This window comes from Centruroides sculpturatus, unplaced genomic scaffold (genome assembly GCF_000671375.1).
Source record: "Centruroides sculpturatus isolate CEXI.00-Female unplaced genomic scaffold, Cexi_2.0 scaffold1602, whole genome shotgun sequence".
NCBI lineage: Eukaryota > Metazoa > Arthropoda > Arachnida > Scorpiones > Buthidae > Centruroides > Centruroides sculpturatus.
This window is the reverse complement of record NW_019385738.1, coordinates 12,515-31,763: the sequence shown is the minus strand read 5'-3', so window position 1 is coordinate 31,763 and position 19,249 is coordinate 12,515. Positions and strand designations below refer to the sequence as shown.

General features: G+C 25.4%; 3 protein-coding genes across 4 annotated transcripts in view; 2 read left to right on the top strand and 1 right to left on the bottom strand.

Moving 5' to 3' along the window:
• The first annotated feature begins 674 nt into the window (after positions 1 to 674).
• Positions 675 to 1,395, top strand: LOC111641678 (PC-esterase domain-containing protein 1A-like). Its single transcript, XM_023387882.1, has 2 exons — positions 675 to 1,190; positions 1,278 to 1,395. Exons 1-2 carry the CDS (start codon positions 675 to 677, stop codon positions 1,314 to 1,316), a joined length of 555 nt encoding a protein of 184 aa, XP_023243650.1. The 3' UTR covers positions 1,317 to 1,395.
• Positions 1,396 to 7,805: 6,410 nt separating this feature from the next.
• LOC111641676 (PC-esterase domain-containing protein 1A-like) lies at positions 7,806 to 11,944 on the top strand. 2 transcript variants are annotated; one of them, XM_023387879.1, is made up of 3 exons: positions 7,806 to 8,507; positions 11,326 to 11,562; positions 11,650 to 11,944. In XM_023387879.1, exons 1-3 carry the CDS (start codon positions 7,881 to 7,883, stop codon positions 11,686 to 11,688), a joined length of 903 nt encoding a protein of 300 aa, XP_023243647.1. In that variant the 5' UTR covers positions 7,806 to 7,880; the 3' UTR covers positions 11,689 to 11,944. The 2 variants fall into 2 exon arrangements, with proteins under 2 accessions (XP_023243647.1, XP_023243646.1); XM_023387878.1 differs by lacking the exons at positions 11,326 to 11,562; positions 11,650 to 11,944 and adding an exon at positions 8,832 to 9,126 and having other exon boundaries at positions 7,806 to 8,744.
• Positions 11,945 to 14,432: 2,488 nt separating this feature from the next.
• The window catches only part of LOC111641677 (glucose dehydrogenase [FAD, quinone]-like), a 7,443-nt gene continuing 2,626 nt past the window's right edge, over positions 14,433 to 19,249 (bottom strand). Inside the window, exons 2-11 of the mRNA XM_023387881.1 lie at positions 17,686 to 17,888; positions 17,398 to 17,587; positions 17,192 to 17,323; positions 16,457 to 16,578; positions 16,216 to 16,386; positions 15,987 to 16,134; positions 15,718 to 15,872; positions 15,092 to 15,266; positions 14,792 to 15,014; positions 14,433 to 14,715 (exon numbers count right to left, since the gene is read on the bottom strand). Of these exons, the coding sequence (XP_023243649.1) occupies positions 14,517 to 14,715; positions 14,792 to 15,014; positions 15,092 to 15,266; positions 15,718 to 15,872; positions 15,987 to 16,134; positions 16,216 to 16,386; positions 16,457 to 16,578; positions 17,192 to 17,323; positions 17,398 to 17,587; positions 17,686 to 17,888 (1,718 nt within the window). The 3' untranslated portion in view covers positions 14,433 to 14,516. The remainder of the gene's footprint in view (positions 14,716 to 14,791; positions 15,015 to 15,091; positions 15,267 to 15,717; positions 15,873 to 15,986; positions 16,135 to 16,215; positions 16,387 to 16,456; positions 16,579 to 17,191; positions 17,324 to 17,397; positions 17,588 to 17,685; positions 17,889 to 19,249) is intronic.

The window sequence follows — 19,249 nt, the reverse complement described above, 5'->3', positions numbered from 1 at the left end:
TAAATTTAAATATTAAACAGAAAAACATAAATTTTAATAATTTTCTTGTAGAAAATAAAAAGTAAAAATAAATCATAAAAATTACAAATAATGTTCAACATTTTAATTACGCGAAAAAATAATATTAAACTGATGTTATTAAAAAAATAAATACTTAAAAAACATTATTTGATTTTTATAAGAGTATAAAGTGCTTTTTTTCATTTAGAATTTTAAAATAAAATTTTAATAAAATTGTCTTTAAACTTCGTAAGAAGTTTCATCTTATATACTTTTGAAGTAGGCCTACAGCAAAGGTTATTGAATTAGTCATTACGATGTCACCTGATTATCTCAATTGTTACAAACGTCACACGTAAATGAAATAGACTATAATACGGTTGACAGAATGACAGATGATCTGCGTTTATAGAAAACGTTTCAATTACGTCCGTTAAGGGCTTACATTTCACTTCTCGTGACGTAAGGTTAAAAATTTGAAAAGTTCAGCAGTAATTTTTGATAAAATAATTTTAAAAATCGATACAACAATCGATAATTATCCATTAAGACTAATTTATATAGCGAGATGAACTTGTTAAACATAATGTATTGATAAAAATGGATAAATTTGATACAATTTCTAGTATCGTGTGAAATTTGAGTGTTATAAATTGGCATTTAGATATAGTGATATGGCGATCGTATCTATAATACACCTAAACGATCATTTATTATATNGTCCGAAAGGAGTGGAAAATTACAAGATAAATCTGCAAATTATAGCCAGGAAATTTCGTGAAATTCTTCCAGAAGATTGCTTAGTTATCTGGTTAACCACATTACCGATATCGCAAGATGTGAAAGGAGGATTTCTAGTGCCAGAGTTGGAATTCCTGAAGTTTTCACTTAGATTTCATGTAATGGAAGCCAACATATACGCTCGAAAGGTATTCAACAAGTATGGTTTGGACATATTAGATCTTCATTATCGTTTACAAATGCATATACATCAGAGGAAAAAGGACGGAATTCATTGGGAAGCTAAAGCAGTTAGACACATGACCAATTCTATTCTAACGCACATTTCTTTAGCTTGGAATGTAAAGTTGCCTTCTATATTTAACAAGCACATGAACGTAAAAGATGAAAGGAACTTAGAAGAAAAGGATAATAAGAAAAACACTATAGAATATAATATAATAAGTAAGGTGAGTATCGATTAAAAATGGTTCAATGATTTTTTGTGCATTTTACGTTAATAACATGTTTATACAAGATTACATGTATTATTTCAGTACAAAATTGACAGAAGAAAGATTCCTGATAACAATTAACATGGAATTTTGATTAAGAATTTTTCATATTTGACTTGAAGTATCATTACAATATTTAACGTAAACTGTCTAATAATTTGTTAACGTCTTCATATTGAAAGTTTGTTTAATCAATGTTTCATTATTGTCAGAATTGTATTTCAATGTGATTTATGTAAAATTCATTACAAATCAATACTAAATTTTAGTTTTATTGTTTTTTTTCAATCAGTAGGCCTACAGCAAAGGTTATTGAATTAGTCATTACGATGTCACCTGATTATCTCAATTGTTACAAACGTCACACGTAAATGAAATAGACTATAATACGGTTGACAGAATGACAGATGATCTGCGTTTATAGAAAACGTTTCAATTACGTCCGTTAAGGGCTTACATTTCACTTCTCGTGACGTAAGGTTAAAAATTTCAAAAGTTCAGCAGTAATTTTTGATAAAATAATTTTAAAAATCGATACAACAATCGATAATTATCCATTAAGACTAATTTATATAGCGAGATGAACTTGTTAAACATAATGTATTGATAAAAATGGATAAATTTGATACAATTTCTCGTATCGTGTGAAATTTGAGTGTTATAAATTGGCATTTAGATATAGTGATATGGCGATCGTATCTATAATACACCTAAACGATCATTTATTATATTTATAAGGTACAATAAATATATTTATGTGTTTATCATACTTTAACACATTGTTACTTCGTGGTGATATATCATGATACACTTCAATAGAAGAGAAAACAAAAGGATTCCTTCTGTTGGAGTTATTCTAGAAGGAAAAATAAACTATAAATTAGATCCTGAAATTGTTTTTTTTTTTTTAAATATTTTTTACATAATTTTTTGAGAACTGATTGAGTGTAAAATCAAAGAATATATTATTAAATTCGATTTTATTGCTTTAATATTTTTAAATATAAATTTTAAAGTTATAAAAGAAAATTACATTATTAAAATTATTTTATTTTATTTTTTAAATAAAATATATATTTATAAGCTATTTATTATAGCGCCATCTTTTGTTAATATTTAAAAACATTTTACATAAAAAACAAATTTTATTCAACATTAATTATAATACTTTGAATGTATAAAAAATAAATTATAACTAGACTCTATCAATTACACAACTAATTTTAATAAAAGCAATCAATAATCATGTTTTTTTTTTTTAATTCAGAAATAAAAATTAAAATTTTTATAAAAAGTTGCTATGCTTTATTTTAAAATGTTTTTCTTAATTTTCTTTTATTATTCTGAAGTCATATTAAAATGTTAATGGAAGTTGATAGCTTAATTACATTTTAATATCACTTTTTACATTTTCTATTTTCGTATTAAAAATGAATAATTAAGAATAACAGCAATGTCTTTAGAGAAAAACGATACTCTTTACCTTATTGTAAATAATTTTTTTTTAATATTTTATAATGTAAGTAATTTTAAATGAATTTTTTTATTTTATAACTTTACTTAAAATATTATTTTAGCAATAATTAAATATTAATATTAATGCAATAAAATTATTTGGGATAATTTTAAATATAGAAAGTTTAGTAAAGTTTTAAGTCGTAGTTTCGTCAATTTTTCTTTTATCGTTACTCCATAAACAATTCATATAAATCTCTGAAATAAGATTAAATATTTTACTTGAATGTAAGTTACTTTAATTTATTAATTTATTATTATATATTTTGTTTTGATAATGCAATTTGTTCATAGAATTAATTTAATTTATTTATATTAATCTTTTAATATCATATTTAGTTTACATTTTACAATTTTTGTAATAATTATTTTATTTGTTATAGTTTATTCACATAAATTATTCAATATGTTTCTATTCAAATTATTGAATTTTAACTCGTAAATTGATAACACTTAAATTCTTACAGCTCGTTTGTACACTTGTAGTTTGTTTTAAAAATTAAAATACAGCTTGTTCAAATATTTATTTACTATTTTTCCTGTCGTTTTTATTTTTTATTCATATAAATTATTACAATTCGTGCGTATCAATTATTTAATTATGCGGATGAAAATTATGAATTTATTTACGTTTTATGCCACACAATAAAAATATATTTAAAACTACAATTATGAGAAAGGTAAATAAAAAAAATTGAACTTATAATTTTATTTTATTTCTTCTATATTTATTCAATTATTATTCATAAAATTATTTAGCTAAGAAATCGTATGAACATTATTTTCCGTGTAAGATAAAATTCAATTCATTTATTATGTAATATAATAGAGTGTTTTATTAATGGTTTATTTAGATGATAAAATTATATAGAAAATCAATTGAAAAAAGTTTTTTTTTCATATAAATTGAAGATTTTATGATAATTTAAATAAAAAAATTAGAGAAATACTTTATTCAGGTTATTAATTTACTGTACTGTATAGAGATGTCGATAAACTTTTCTATACTGTATACCAATAATAATATTATTACTGTATTAAAAATAAAATAAAATTGTGTTAATTTAACAAATATACATTTTATATATGTAATTTATTTGTTTAATATAATATCGTATCTTTATAGCTTTTTTACAAAATTGACGAAAGAAATAACACAAGTCTTTTTCCAACCGGTAGTTTGCGATTTCCTTTAAGTAATGAACTGTATGATTTATTTATATGTCAAATATACAGTAGGTCTATTATATACTTTTGCTCGATTTAGTAATATTACTTTTAAATTTTTTAAACAATTTTTTGCTATTAAAGAAATACAATATAAGCAGAGTTAAATAAATAATAATAATAATAATTTATTTATTCTGCTTATTTATTAATATTTACGTTCAATAAACGAAGTAAATATTAAAGTTTATTTAAAATATAAACGTAAATGTAAGAAAGTTATTTTTTTTAAACTAAATCATTAATTTGAATGAATTAATATCGAATTAAGAACAAAACTTTTATAAATGATTAAAATAATAATAATAATAATAGTAATTTTGAATTAAAATATGTTGAATAAGTTTAATTCTATAAAATTTAAATCATGTTACAGACTAATTTTTTATTATTTACGATATTAACTTTTCCAAATTTTTAACTTTTTATTTATGTAAGAAAGTTCACTTTATTTGTATTTACATCATATATTTTAGAAATTTAATATATTAATATTTTTATTTACATTAAACGAATTATGTCTTGGTAACCATTAAATTACTAGCATAAAATTAGACAACCATTAAATATTATTGACTTATCTTAAACATGTAAATCTAAGTTAATATTTTCCGAGTATTTTAACAAACACCAAATAGTGCCAGAGTCAATAATCTGTCATTTATGTTGTTCTTTGTCCATTGAGAATTTTCAAACTTGCCTAAGACAAAGTAGATTTACACAAGTCTCCAAACACATTAAGAGATGTGAAGATTATCGAAGGAGTCATCTCACTTAACTTTTCAGGTTTGTCTCTTAATGGATTCCTTCTTCTCTAATACAAGACGCGCTTTCCAACTGTTTTCGTTGGAAATCTGTGCAATTGTTTGATTTGCTCTCTAGCATATTTCATTTTATTGAATATTTTGTAAAATGAACTCTTCACTCTGACGTAAACGATCAGTACACGTGTACAGTATTTATCGCTTAACTATAAGAAAAATAATAGCTTATTTTTAAATTATTTATAAGGTGTGTTCATTTTAGAAAATATTTTAATGAAATAAACACCGTTTAAGGGCATCGAACATATCATTTTCTCGGCGCATATATTAAAATATTATGATAAATATTTTTTGGAATAATTTGTAGAAAAGTCGTGATTAACTATTTTATATACTTTTTTTTTCATATCTAAAAATTTTTCGCTTGATATTGTATGGTAATTTTAAACTCTACAATAAGATATAACGATAAAATTACAACGTCTTCAACTGGAAATTGACAGGATTTTTCTTACTTTTAAATCAATTTCGAGTAATATTATCTTCTCGTATAACTTCAGCTATATTTGAAGTTATATAGGAAGCTAATAAATTTCCAAGAGATAGTGATTTACATTCTGAAGAATTTTATAATAAATTCTTCTGAACTAAGTTGCTCTCAGCATCTTAATTTTGGAAAGGACGTTAGAAAGGAAAAAAAAAATTGTAATTTTTAAAACTTTAGATTTAAATTTTATTATTTTGAGTTTAAAAGAAACTGAAATAATAATAAAAATATNTTATTCTGAAAATCAATCATTTGATGAATATGATACAATTTAAAGATAAATTGTTAAAGAAAAAGTTATATTTTAATCAAATTTAATTATTTATTTTCTCTACGTACTTCTTTATATAAGAAGAAATTATTTTATAGATTTTTTAAATACTTTCTGGCATGTTTGATTTCGTGTATTGAAGCTTGGCAATCTTCCCGTCAAGAAAGAGACTCATTGAGAGAAATTCCTTATATAAATAAATGATATAAAATTCAAGAAAGTGAACAAATAATTGTTAAAACTAATACTGTAATATTTAGAATAAATTATTTGCTAAAACATGAAAAGTTATATAAGACTCAAAGTTGAATAAAGTATTATTAGTTAATGCTGTTTAAAGATTGGATTATACAGGGATTATTGTTGATAAATTCTAAGGATTAATCATTATCTTCAACATTCGACATCATTAACCATTTCAGATTATTACTTAAATATTGTTTGTTGTTAAAGTTTCGATTTTCGATTGTTTAGTGAAGATTTTGATATTTCAAACTCAAACAAAATATTTCGAAATTAAATATAATTGTCACTTTATATTCAAATATATTTTAGATAATAAAATAAATTACAGTTTTATTAGAAATAAATCGAAAACAAAATCTCTCTTATTGTAATTTTATAGAATAAGACTAAAAAATCCTGTTTTTTCCAATTTAAAGAAAGTAAATAGCTGTTTTAGTGCTTATTTAAGACATTCATACAAAATTTCTTATACTTATTAAACATTATACATTTAAAAACAAAAAATATACAAATTATGCAAATAAAATTAATTTTAAGAAATGTAAAAATAGCCAAATTATTAAAGAATTTTCATTTAAAATTAACTTTTAAAATGAAAAAAAAATTCTTATTACTCCAAAGTTCTCTTTAATTATATATTTTCAACTTATCATTAACTTATAAAAGAAGTAATTCAATATTCATAATGCTGAAGAGTTACAGTTTTTGATAACCAGTTGAAAAATTATTCTTTTGTCGCTTGAAAGATCTTATTATATTCATTAAATATCTTTTCAAGTTGCTAAAGAATTTAACTTTATCCAATTTACAATTAATGATTATTTTTATTCTTACTAAACTGTGACAATTTGAAATAAAGATAAAAGTCTCGTTTTCTGAATCAATAATATATTAAAAAAAAAGATAAGTATAATTGTTAAAATTCAGAATTCATGTGAAATAATTATTAATTCAAGTCAAATTTACTTTTACTTTATTATTTTATAAATTCAATATTATAAAATAGCTTTAGGCATTCCAGATGCTGGAATTAAAATAATTTTACAATGTTTCTATACAAATGTAGCCAATAGAGATTATCAAATAAGTAAATTTAAATAAGAGCGACAGAAAACGCTTTGAAATACAGAATTGTAAAGCATAGGAGAATACAGAGTACATTTTAAATAATTTTAATAAAGTACTGTTATCAAAATTGAATTGATGGAAGCGGCAATATTATTCGTCCTAAATAAAAAATAATTCTTATTTTTGTCAGAAACAATTTGGTTACGACAAAAATTATTATATGATCTACGTATAAACCATCGTTGCATGTTTCTAACATAACAAACAACCATAAAATGTAATTCCGTATGTTCTATATATAAGATTATGGTGGCAAATATAACTTTTACATAATTTAAATAAATATAAATAGTTATAAAATGTGATAACATATCAAATTGACGGCCGATCGCCGAGGCGATTAAAGCGTCTGCCTATCGCTTTGAGGATCCAGAATCGAATTCGGGCAAGCACCCTGAAGAATTTTTTGGGGATGGTCTGTCTCGATTATGTCGGCCGTCCATCGGTGGTCTGGGCAATGGCTATGGTTAAAAATACCCTATTAGTGACAAAAGCGTGGAAACACAGATATTAATATATATATATTTATTTCTTTATTTATCTGTATTTTCTATGTATGCATAAGGTTTTCAAATTTGTTTTGGAAAAGAAAATATTTTGTAATTTAAAATTGTATTTTAAATACTGATGAAGCCACAAAGTAATATTGGTCTAAATAAATCCTTCAATGTTCGGAAAAGCGAAAGTGTTTTAAAAAATTTGTATAAATTTGATTTATGTAATTATTTAAAAATGTAAATTTATTTTTATAAATAAAATTTAATATTTTATTATCGAATCTGTTCAATATTTATTTAAACTGTATTGTTAAAATTTGAAAATTTTTGATTGAATTTTAGTAAAAAATAAATAAAATTTTCGAATTATTCAGGCGTTTAAATTCGAATTTCAAACGGATTTTCTAAAAAGCAGTTTTTATTCTTTTGTTCTATAATTCGATAAGCAAAATGGCTATTCCTTTACCCGAAATTTTTCTAAATTCAGACTTGGATCGACTTTTCAGTAACAAGCGTGTAATCTTGTTAGGCGATTCTAACGTAAGAGCAATTTACAAAGATCTAGTAGCTCTGTCTCAAGATAATTTATTCAGTACCGAATCAGGATTGAAAGCGAAAATGGAAGATTCTTTTATGGGCGATAAATTAATCTATTGCGATAAATTAACGATTGAAAGGATTTATAAAGAAGAAAGGTTATATCAGTTTAATGATTATGAGATAAGATTCTTTTTTATAACAAGAGTTTATGATGATTATATGGAAAATATTCTAAAAATCTTACAACGAAATACAGTAGATATAGTGCTTATTAATTCCTGTTTATGGGACATTACACGATGGGGTCCGAAAGGAGTGGAAAATTACAAGATAAATCTGCAAATTATAGCCAGGAAATTTCGTGAAATTCTTCCAGAAGATTGCTTAGTTATCTGGTTAACCACATTACCGATATCGCAAGATGTGAAAGGAGGATTTCTAGTGCCAGAGTTGGAATTCCTGAAGTTTTCACTTAGATTTCATGTAATGGAAGCCAACATATACGCTCGAAAGGTATTCAACAAGTATGGTTTGGACATATTAGATCTTCATTATCGTTTACAAATGCATATACATCAGAGGAAAAAGGACGGAATTCATTGGGAAGCTAAAGCAGTTAGACACATGACCAATTCTATTCTAACGCACATTTCTTTAGCTTGGAATGTAAAGTTGCCTTCTATATTTAACAAGCACATGAACGTAAAAGATGAAAGGAACTTAGAAGAAAAGGATAATAAGAAAAACACTATAGAATATAATATAATAAGTAAGGTGAGTATCGATTAAAAATGGTTCAATGATTTTTTGTGCATTTTACGTTAATAACATGTTTATACAAGATTGCATGTATTATTTCAGTACAAAATTGACAGAAGAAAGATTCCTGATAACAATTAACATGGAATTTTGATTAAGAATTTTTCATATTTAACTTGAAGTATCATTACAATATTTAACGTAAACTGTCTAACAATTTGTTAACGTCTTCATATTGAAAGTTTGTTTAATCAATGTTTCATTATTGTCAGAATTGTATTTCAATGTGATTTATGTAAAATTCATTACAAATCAATACTAAATTTTAACATTGTTGTTTTTTTTCAATCAAGGAAAGAATTTGAGTTGCCACTTTTAACTTTCATAGATAAATACTTTCAAGATTTCTCCATTATTAAATTTTGTTTTATTAAAACAGTTATTGTTTTATTAAAACAATAACTGAAAGTTATTGTTTTAATAAAATTGAAATATACGAGACGTTTAAAATTTTGAATTTCCAAATGAGACGTAATTTTTTCGAATGTACAGTATTAATAATTGTTCTTTGAAATTATGTAAAATAAGAAAATCTTTAATACTCTTTTCCTTTGAAAATGAAACCTAATTTCGTAACTTAAACCGTTTCTTGAAGTTATTTAAATAATATAAGCACATTGCACCAACTTTCTTTCCATAAATTTATTACTTTTTAATCTGTCATATACAATTTTAATTATTTCAAATCATTAAATCATATTGTACTCATCGTGTACAGTACATAGATATAATTCTACTTAAATATATGATTATTACAACATGATTTATACTTCCATATGATTGTTTTAGCACAAAATTAGATACACTCAGCTATGAAAAGTAATAATTTTGAAACGTAAACGTAACACAAAGCGTAATTTTACAAACTATAATATAAAAAACTTAAATATAATCGAGCACATCGTTGTATATGCCAGTAATCTACGTGAAAATTGTTCTTAATCTGTGGTTCTTACTATTCTGGCTGTTAAATGTAAAAGACGGAAAGTATGGCAATCTGTCAAAAAATGGCCCTCCAAGATTTTTATAGTTTTGGACTTAGGACACTTTGAAACGCCGAGAAATGCCAAAAAACGGAATTTTTTTCTATATGTATGAATGTTAGTGTGAGAGGCACGATTTTGTTTACCTTATTTGAAGCTTAATAACTGCTGTGATTTTTATCGAAATTTCCTGAAATTTTGCATGGAGGTTTCTGTATTAGGGAGATTGATGCTATTAAATTTTGGTGATTAAAAGTCGAGGAGATGGGGTGATAAAGGGGATCGTGTGTATCTCCAATAGGATCTGATTTAATGACGATTTTACTTGTTATTAGCATTTACAATTTTATATAAAACCCATTCGTACCCTCAAAATTAAGCTTCTTGCCATTTTATAAAAGTTAAAAATATAAAAAGTTTTTAAATAAAATATCATAACAGATGGCGCCACTAAATGTTGCCGGAAAAGTTAAACAACTAGTTGCTGGATTTTTTTTCACTAATTCTTTAAATTTTTTTCTTTTTCAAAATTTTGTACTCAAGACATAATGTATTACAATATTAATTTGTTTTCGATTTAATTTGAATAAATTTTAATATATTACACTAAAATAAAAATTAAAATATTTATTTAACTTTGTATTAATTATACGGTGGGTGATCGGTTAACGAACAGATCGGATAACGAACAAATCGGATAACGAACACTTTCGCGAAAGATTTTTATGTTCGGACAACGAACACATGATCGGATAACGAACACCCCACAGAACAAACACAAGAAGAAGCGACGTAAAATAATGAATACCGATTGGTCTCCCTTGTCTTCGGGCAACAATTCGAGACTTTTCGGAGGTATGGGAGACGTCGACATCGACGCTCAAGCCGGTATATACCGATCGGATAGTATTCCTTCTTGTAATTCCAGCCTTTTATTTTTCTGACAAAACAATTCTTTTATGTATTCGCGAGACTGTCGGGTAGGCACTCGTTAAGTTTTGCGTCTGTTTTTCTTTTCGAAAGGTGAGAGTATAATAGCAAAGATAGAGAGTGGGCAGAAGATGACTAATGTTGCTGTGCAGTATAGCGTGAACAGGTCTACAGTAGGCCGCAATTCAATCTTATCTAAGAAAAATACTGTATAATCAAAAAGACTGAAGCAGCTGAAGGAGTAACAAAAATCATATCTGAGAAATAAAGAACATCGAAGAGTTCATAATGGAACCTGAAACGGATCTGACGACAGAAGAACGCCAAGAACGCACGTATATATGCAAGGGAATACGAACACATATACACGTCACAACTGCACAGAGTCTAAAGCACGACTAACTTTATTCATGAGAAAGAATAACATACACGGGACCAATGGACAGGAAGTAAAAAAAAAAATCCACACAAGTAGATCGGAAACATGAGTTATTTAAAATTAAAATTAAAATTCTTACAACGTAATTAACTACATTTTTGTAAAAAGCGTAGTAACTTTTTGTTTCACAAACAATTTAAAAATATATTCTTTCCTGTAATACGTTTCATATTTTTGTTTGGACATATTAGATCTTCATTATCGTTTACAAATGCATATACATCAGAGAAAAAAGGACGGAATTCATTGGGAAGCTAAAGCAGTTAGACACATGACCAATTCTATTCTAACGCACATTTCTTTAGCTTGGAATGTAAAGTTGCCTTCTATATTTAACAAGCACGTGAACATAAAAGATGAAAGGAACTTAGAAGAAAAGGATAATAAGAAAAACACTATAGAATATAATATAATAAGTAAGGTGAGTATCGATTAAAAATGGTTCAATGATTTTTTGTGCATTTTACGTTAATAACATGTTTATACAAGATTGCATGTATTATTTCAGTACAAAATTGACAGAAGAAAGATTCCTGATAACAATTAACATGGAATTTTGATTAAGAATTTTTCATATTTAACTTGAAGTATCATTACAATATTTAACGTAAACTGTCTAACAATTTGTTAACGTCTTCATATTGAAAGTTTGTTTAATCAATGTTTCATTATTGTCAGAATTGTATTTCAATGTGATTTATGTAAAATTCATTACAAATCAATACTAAATTTTAACATTGTTGTTTTTTTTCAATCAAGGAAAGAATTTGAGTTGCCACTTTTAACTTTCATAGATAAATACTTTCAAGATTTCTCCATTATTAAATTTTGTTTTATTAAAACAGTTATTGTTTTATTAAAACAATAACTGAAAGTTATTGTTTTAATAAAATTGAAATATACGAGACGTTTAAAATTTTGAATTTCCAAATGAGACGTAATTTTTTCGAATGTACAGTATTAATAATTGTTCTTTGAAATTATGTAAAATAAGAAAATCTTTAATACTCTTTTCCTTTGAAAATGAAACCTAATTTCGTAACTTAAACCGTTTCTTGAAGTTATTTAAATAATATAAGCACATTGCACCAACTTTCTTTCCATAAATTTATTACTTTTTAATCTGTCATATACAATTTTAATTATTTCAAATCATTAAATCATATTGTACTCATCGTGTACAGTACATAGATATAATTCTACTTAAATATATGATTATTGCAACATGATTTATACTTCCATATGATTGTTTTAGCACAAAATTAGATACACTCAGCTATGAAAAGTAATAATTTTGAAACGTAAACGTAACACAAAGCGTAATTTTACAAACTATAATATAAAAAACTTAAATATAATCGAGCACATCGTTGTATATGTCAGTGATCTACGTGAAAATTGTTCTTAATCTGTGTTTCCTACTATTCTGGCTGTTAAATATAAAAGACGGAAAGTATGGCAATCGGTCAAAAAAATGACCCTCCAAGATTTTTATAGTTTTGGACTTAGGACACTTTGAAACGCCGAGAAATGCAAAAAACTGAGTTTTTTTCTATATGTATGAATGTTAGTGTGAGAGGCACGATTTTATTCACCTTGTTTGAAGCTTAATAACTGCTGCGATTTTTATCGACATTTCCTGAAATTTTGCATGGAGGTTTCTGTATTAGGGAGATTGATGCTATTAAATTTTGGTGATTAAAAGTCGAGGAGATGGGGTGATAAAGCGGATCGTGTGTATTTCAACTTATCATTAACTTATAAAAGAAGTAATTCAATATTCATAATGCTGAAGAGTTACAGTTCTTGATAACCAGTTGAAAAATTATTCTTTTGTCGCTTGAAAGATCTTATTATATTCATTAAATATCTTTTCAAGTTGCTAAAGAATTTAACTTTATCCAATTTACAATTAATGATTATTTTTATTCTTACTAAACTGTGACAATTTGAAATAAAGATAAAAGTCTCGTTTTCTGAATCAATAATATATTAAAAAAGAAGATAAGTATAATTGTTAAAATTCAGAATTCATGTGAAATAATTATTAATTCAAGTCAAATTTACCTTTACTTTATTATTTTATAAATTCAATATTATAAAATAGCTTTAGGCATTCCAGATGCTGGAATTAAAATAATTTTACAATGTTTCTATACAAATGTAGCCAATAGAGATTATCAAATAAGTAAATTTAAATAAGAGCGACAGAAAACGCTTTGAAATACAGAATTGTAAAGCATAGGAGAATACAGAGTACATTTTAAATAATTTTAATAAAGTACTGTTATCAAAATTGAATTGATGGAAGCGGCAATATTATTCGTCCTAAATAAAAAATAATTCTTATTTTTGTCAGAAACAATTTGGTTACGACAAAAATTATTATATGATCTACGTATAAACCATCGTTGCATGTTTCTAACATAACAAACAACCATAAAATGTAATTCCGTATGTTCTATATATAAGATTATGGTGGCAAATATAACTTTTACATAATTTAAATAAATATAAATAGTTATAAAATGTGATAACATATCAAATTGACGGCCGATCGCCGAGGCGATTAAAGCGTCTGCCTATCGCTTTGAGGATCCAGAATCGAATTCGGGCAAGCACCCTGAAGAATTTTTTGGGGATGGTCTGTCTCGATTATGTCGGCCGTCCATCGGTGGTCTGGGCAATGGCTATGGTTAAAAATACCCTATTAGTGACAAAAGCGTGGAAACACAGATATTAATATATATATATTTATTTCTTTATTTATCTGTATTTTCTATGTATGCATNAGAACGACGGTCTTAGAATGGCATCCAAACCAGGTTGAGGCTTGGGTATTTCTACAATTGCAATGCTATTAATTACTTACGAAAAATCCTGAAGAAGAGAGAAGAGCAATCGACATTAGACAGATTCTTTAACCCTTTCAAACGGAAAAAACATGACTAATAAAAATGCAAGACTATGTACTGTACGTATGTATTTTTATTACTACATATAAATAAACGTAGTAAGAAAGTATATATATTTTTTTATTTTTGTTGGTCTCCAAAACGAATTAATTAAATTTCCATTAAAACCTATGGTAAATCGATAATCGGTTAACGAACAATTCGGATAGCGAACAAAGTCTTGGAAGATTATGTTCGTTAACCGATCACCCAATGTAATTATTTACACAGCTTTATCCATTTTTTCTTTCGTTATTTGTTATATAAATTGAAATTTCTATAAAAAGAAACGTTCTAAAATTAGGCTATTAACTCATGATGAGCCTAATTTTAGAATTTTGAGTTTTGTTTTTTATTATATGAATGATTTACTATAATTCTAAAAGAATAAATTATAATTAGAGACTTTGAAAAAAAAAAGTTATTTAAAGTAATTACTACGATAAGGATTCCGAAAAAAGCGATTATTATAATAATTATATTCTCGATTTTGATAACTTTCTAAGATCATATCTGCAGCTTTTTCGGCTATCATAATAACAGGTATGTTGATATGCCCTCCTATCTGAGTTGGAATAACTGAAGCATCAACTACTCTTAATCCATCAATACCTTTAACTCTGTTAGAAAAATAAATATTTTACATTAAATATAAAATATTTTAAATTATTATATAGAGAATTTTAAGCAACTTGCCTGAGAGTAGGATCTACCACTGTTGTTGGATCATGGAATGCACCCATTTTGCAAGTTCCTGCGAAGTGATGTAAAGCGAAAGGAAATGCTTTTGCCATGCATTCTAAATATTTATCGCTAAACTTTTTATGTTTTTCACAACCCGGCATTGTATATGGAAGTGGTTTGGCATCGAATTTTTTCATAGCTTTGGTAGACGTCAAATTTAAACAAAACTTCATTCCTGAACAGTTAGTTTTAATATTATTCAACATTTATATCTACATTTTAAAATCTATTTTTACAATTAAAAATTATTACCTTCTACCATAATTTTTATATCGTATGGATCAGAATAATAGTTAAAATCAATTACTGGAGCGGCATATGGATCAGTGGATTCGATAGTTACGGTTCCTTTGCTCTTTGGACGAGTCGGAAAAGGAGAACAAATTACTGTGTCCAGGGATCGGAATTTTTCAAATATCTTCGCTAACTGAAATGACATATTAGCATTTCATAATAAAAAATTTTAAATAATTTATATTTTAGGAAATAATATTAATTAAAATTGAAGACTATTAAATTTACATAAAATGACACCTCTCCAGATGACTATTCCTTTAAGCCAACCATCTCTTTAGATGATCAGATTTTCTTACAACGGAATTTTTAACCCATCTTTACCCAACTGATTATCACCTGACTCATAATTCTTTTGTGTGAATATCCTCTTTGAGGCTCCAATGTCATCGTCCCATTAGGGATGATGAAATCTAAACTATGGACATGTTACACTGTGTCGTTAAATATAAAACTTTATCTTAATTTTTTTTCCAACCATTAAAATGAAAGTCTTACTTTTTACGAATTTCAGATATTTAATTGATTAATTTTTCAAAAGTATTTACTGAATTAAATATTTTATTAATAAAGTAGAAAAATACCTCATCAGTAATACCCGAATTAGCTCTCCATAATGAATCAGACGCAAGACTCTTCGAAGTCCAATATATTTCAATGTCTGGCCAATTTAGATTTTTATTATATTTTGAATTTACAAATCCTAGCGTTTCTATACCACCTAAAGACGATAATGGTCCTAAAATAATAAATATGCTATTAATTTCTATATTATAATTTTCGTCCAGATATGAATTTTTAATTATTTTAACAATTTATATTTTAATATTTTTTTACAATTAGTCATATTTACCAGTTCCATTAACCGAAAACTGTACATAATTTTCTTTTGTAATTCTATTTTCATTAAATGTATAAGAATTAACGCTAAAATGAAGTCCTCCAGTTGATAAATGATTTATTAAGTTTTCTCCTACAGGAAGATCAGCTATAATTGGTATCTGAGAAATCAATTTTTATATTATTATATTAATTTTGGGTTATTTATTTAAGAAGCAAAAATAATTTATAAAATTTAATACATTAAATTTTATCAAAACTTCTTTCCTTCCAATTCCAGATAAAAGTAAAAGTTTTGGAGAATTGAATGCTCCTGCAGATAAAATCACTTCTTGCTTAGCTATGGCTTTAAATCCTCTTCCTTTAATTTCAAAAATAACACCATAGGCACGTTTATTTTCATTTATAAGTATCTAAAATTTAAAATATTTCATATTAATTGCGATAATTGTTATTTATTGTTATACAAATTATAGTTATTACTTTTGTAACATATGCTAATGTAATTATTCGAATATTTCTTCTCCCTCTTATTGGTTCGATATATCCATGAAATGTAGTCCATCTTCTTCCTTTGAATAATGTTCCTTGTGGCGGCATAAAAACTAAAATTTGTGACAAATTTCATTATTAGATAATTTTAGATATCGATATACTTAACAGTAATTAATTATTTACAGGTAATTCAAACTCGATAACTACAAAATATATAAATAATTAATCCCAAATATTTATTATTAAAATTTCGTTAAATATTTTAAAACAAATACAATAAATATTTGATAAAATTAAATATTAATCCTTGCAGACGATGAAAACATTGAAATTAAAGGAAAATATTCCTTTTTACAAATGCTGCCCACTGCGAATGGCATAAGATATACTACGTACAGTACATCAGGGGTGGGCAATCCTTGGCAAGAGTGCCAAAGGTGGCACGCCAACGAAAACCCAGCAAGGTGGCATGCAAAACCCAGGGCTCATCTAAGAGAACAAATATCCGATATCATTTTATATATTTTTTCGTGTTTCGTACAGCATGTATCGTGTTTCTAAAGTGTTCACGTACACTGAAAAAAAACTGCTCACCCCTAATATAGATGATAAGTTTTGCGATAGCTGAAATAAGATTACATTAAGAGTACTTGTAAATTTTAAATATTTTGCATTTAAGTTCATTTTATCGAGCTCTGGCACTAAAGTAAAAATAAAATTAACCAGTTTGAGGCCAAGCGTTGAAGTCTCCTATAGGATAACCAATAGAGGCAGCTGCTTCTACATAACCTTTAGTTACAGGTGCATGAAAAGTAGGAAATTCCATAACTATAGGTCCACCAACACCGTGATAACCTACAAATAATGTATAATTAAGAAATTAATTGAAAATGAAGAATTTATTTAAAAAAAACAATGTAATTACTTACCATTTACAGCAATTCCTGGGTTATGATTATCCTCCAGTTTAATAAAATAAGGAAGTACGTTATCCCAATCCCACCCAGCTGCACCATTTCGAGCCCAGCTATCGTAATCGTATTTATTTCCACGAGCAAACACATTTTGATTTATCATAGCTGTTCCACCCAAAATTTTGCCTGCATCGATACCAAATACCTGAAAGAATACGAATCCTTATTTAAGGTTTCTGAAGCGCGTGATCTTAAGTTACTTAAGTAAAATCATACTTTCTTATAGTTTCACACGCAACTTACTCTATTTTTTATTGCTTGAGCTATTGTATCACTGGGTACAGAAGTATAATTCCAATTGAATTTTGTGGTGAGAAGATTGAGATATGAAGAAGGAATGTCTGCAACTAGAGGTGGTGATTCTCCTGCTTCCAAAATAAGTACTTTAATAGAAGGATTTTGTGATAATCTATAAGCCAAAACTGCTCCAGCTGATCCAGAACCAACTTAAAGTCAATAATTTAAAAGAATTTTAAAATATTTTAAGTCAGAAAGAAACGTATTGAGTAAAATTCTAAAATGCTTGATATAAGAACAAAATTTATTTTAAATCAAGACACAGTATTTTCCTTTGCTAATAATTATTATTACAATTAAATAATTCTATATAAAATTACCGTAATACATAGCAAACATCAGAATAAAAAATATTTATGACATACTCCAAGAAATTTCGATCCAAATATTAGATAAAATAAATAATGTAAAACATTAAAAAGTGTAGGAGAAGTAAAAAATTTACGTTTTACATAACATATGCCAGATATTTAACTTATAAATTAAATTTATATTACATAAACATCATTATTTATTTTGTCATAAAAATGAATTTATATGAAATAATTTAAATCTACTTCATCACATTTTTCCAGAGAAATATATTAGAAAAATGTTATTTATTAAATATAAAACATAAGAATAAATCTACTATTTAAAAAATTTATAATATTAATTACCAACTTAAATAATTATTTATGACTTATAATAAAATTTTGAATATTTATTAGTTTCTATGATAAAATGCATTATATAATTCAACAATTCTCTACTAAAATATTAAAAATTGTATTTACAAAATAGCTTCTAGCATCATCCATCTTACTTTTTATCATATTTAAAATCTTAAAATATTCTTAAAGTTTTAAATATTGATAAAATTCATAACAGAAGAATTTTTTAAAAAATATTTTATAAAAAGTCGATAAAAATTAGCATTTTTTTTATATGAAAATATTTAATACAGTACTTTGTTACATTTTACTCCAAAACGTATATAAGTAATTTAAAAAGAAAAAAATATGTATTTATTTATTTTAAATTATTATTTTATAAATTACACATTTTAATTTAATTAATATTTTTAAAATATATACGGCGTTTGACATACCTATAATATAGTCAAAATATCCAATATGAATACATTCAATAGAAGCCAAAAACATAAAAAGTATCGAAAACATAATGGACTTCATAGTGCTAACAACTAACTAATAAGTTTAAATAACAATTAAACATGATTTATATATTTAAGAGCTTAATTACTTTTCAATACAACGTAAATTAAACTGAGAAATAGGTCAAAAATAAAGAAATTTGTTTTTTTTTTATCCTTTACATAATTTTAAATAATTTCACATTTAAATGGATGCCTATAGTATTAAGTTATATAATAAACTACATTTTACTACTAAAATATAGACTATAATATATTAATTAAATTGTTAATATTACATAAAGTTTATATTTTAAAATAATTAGAACGTGTTGAATAAGTTAATTTCAGTTTAAGAAGAAATATTGAAATTTT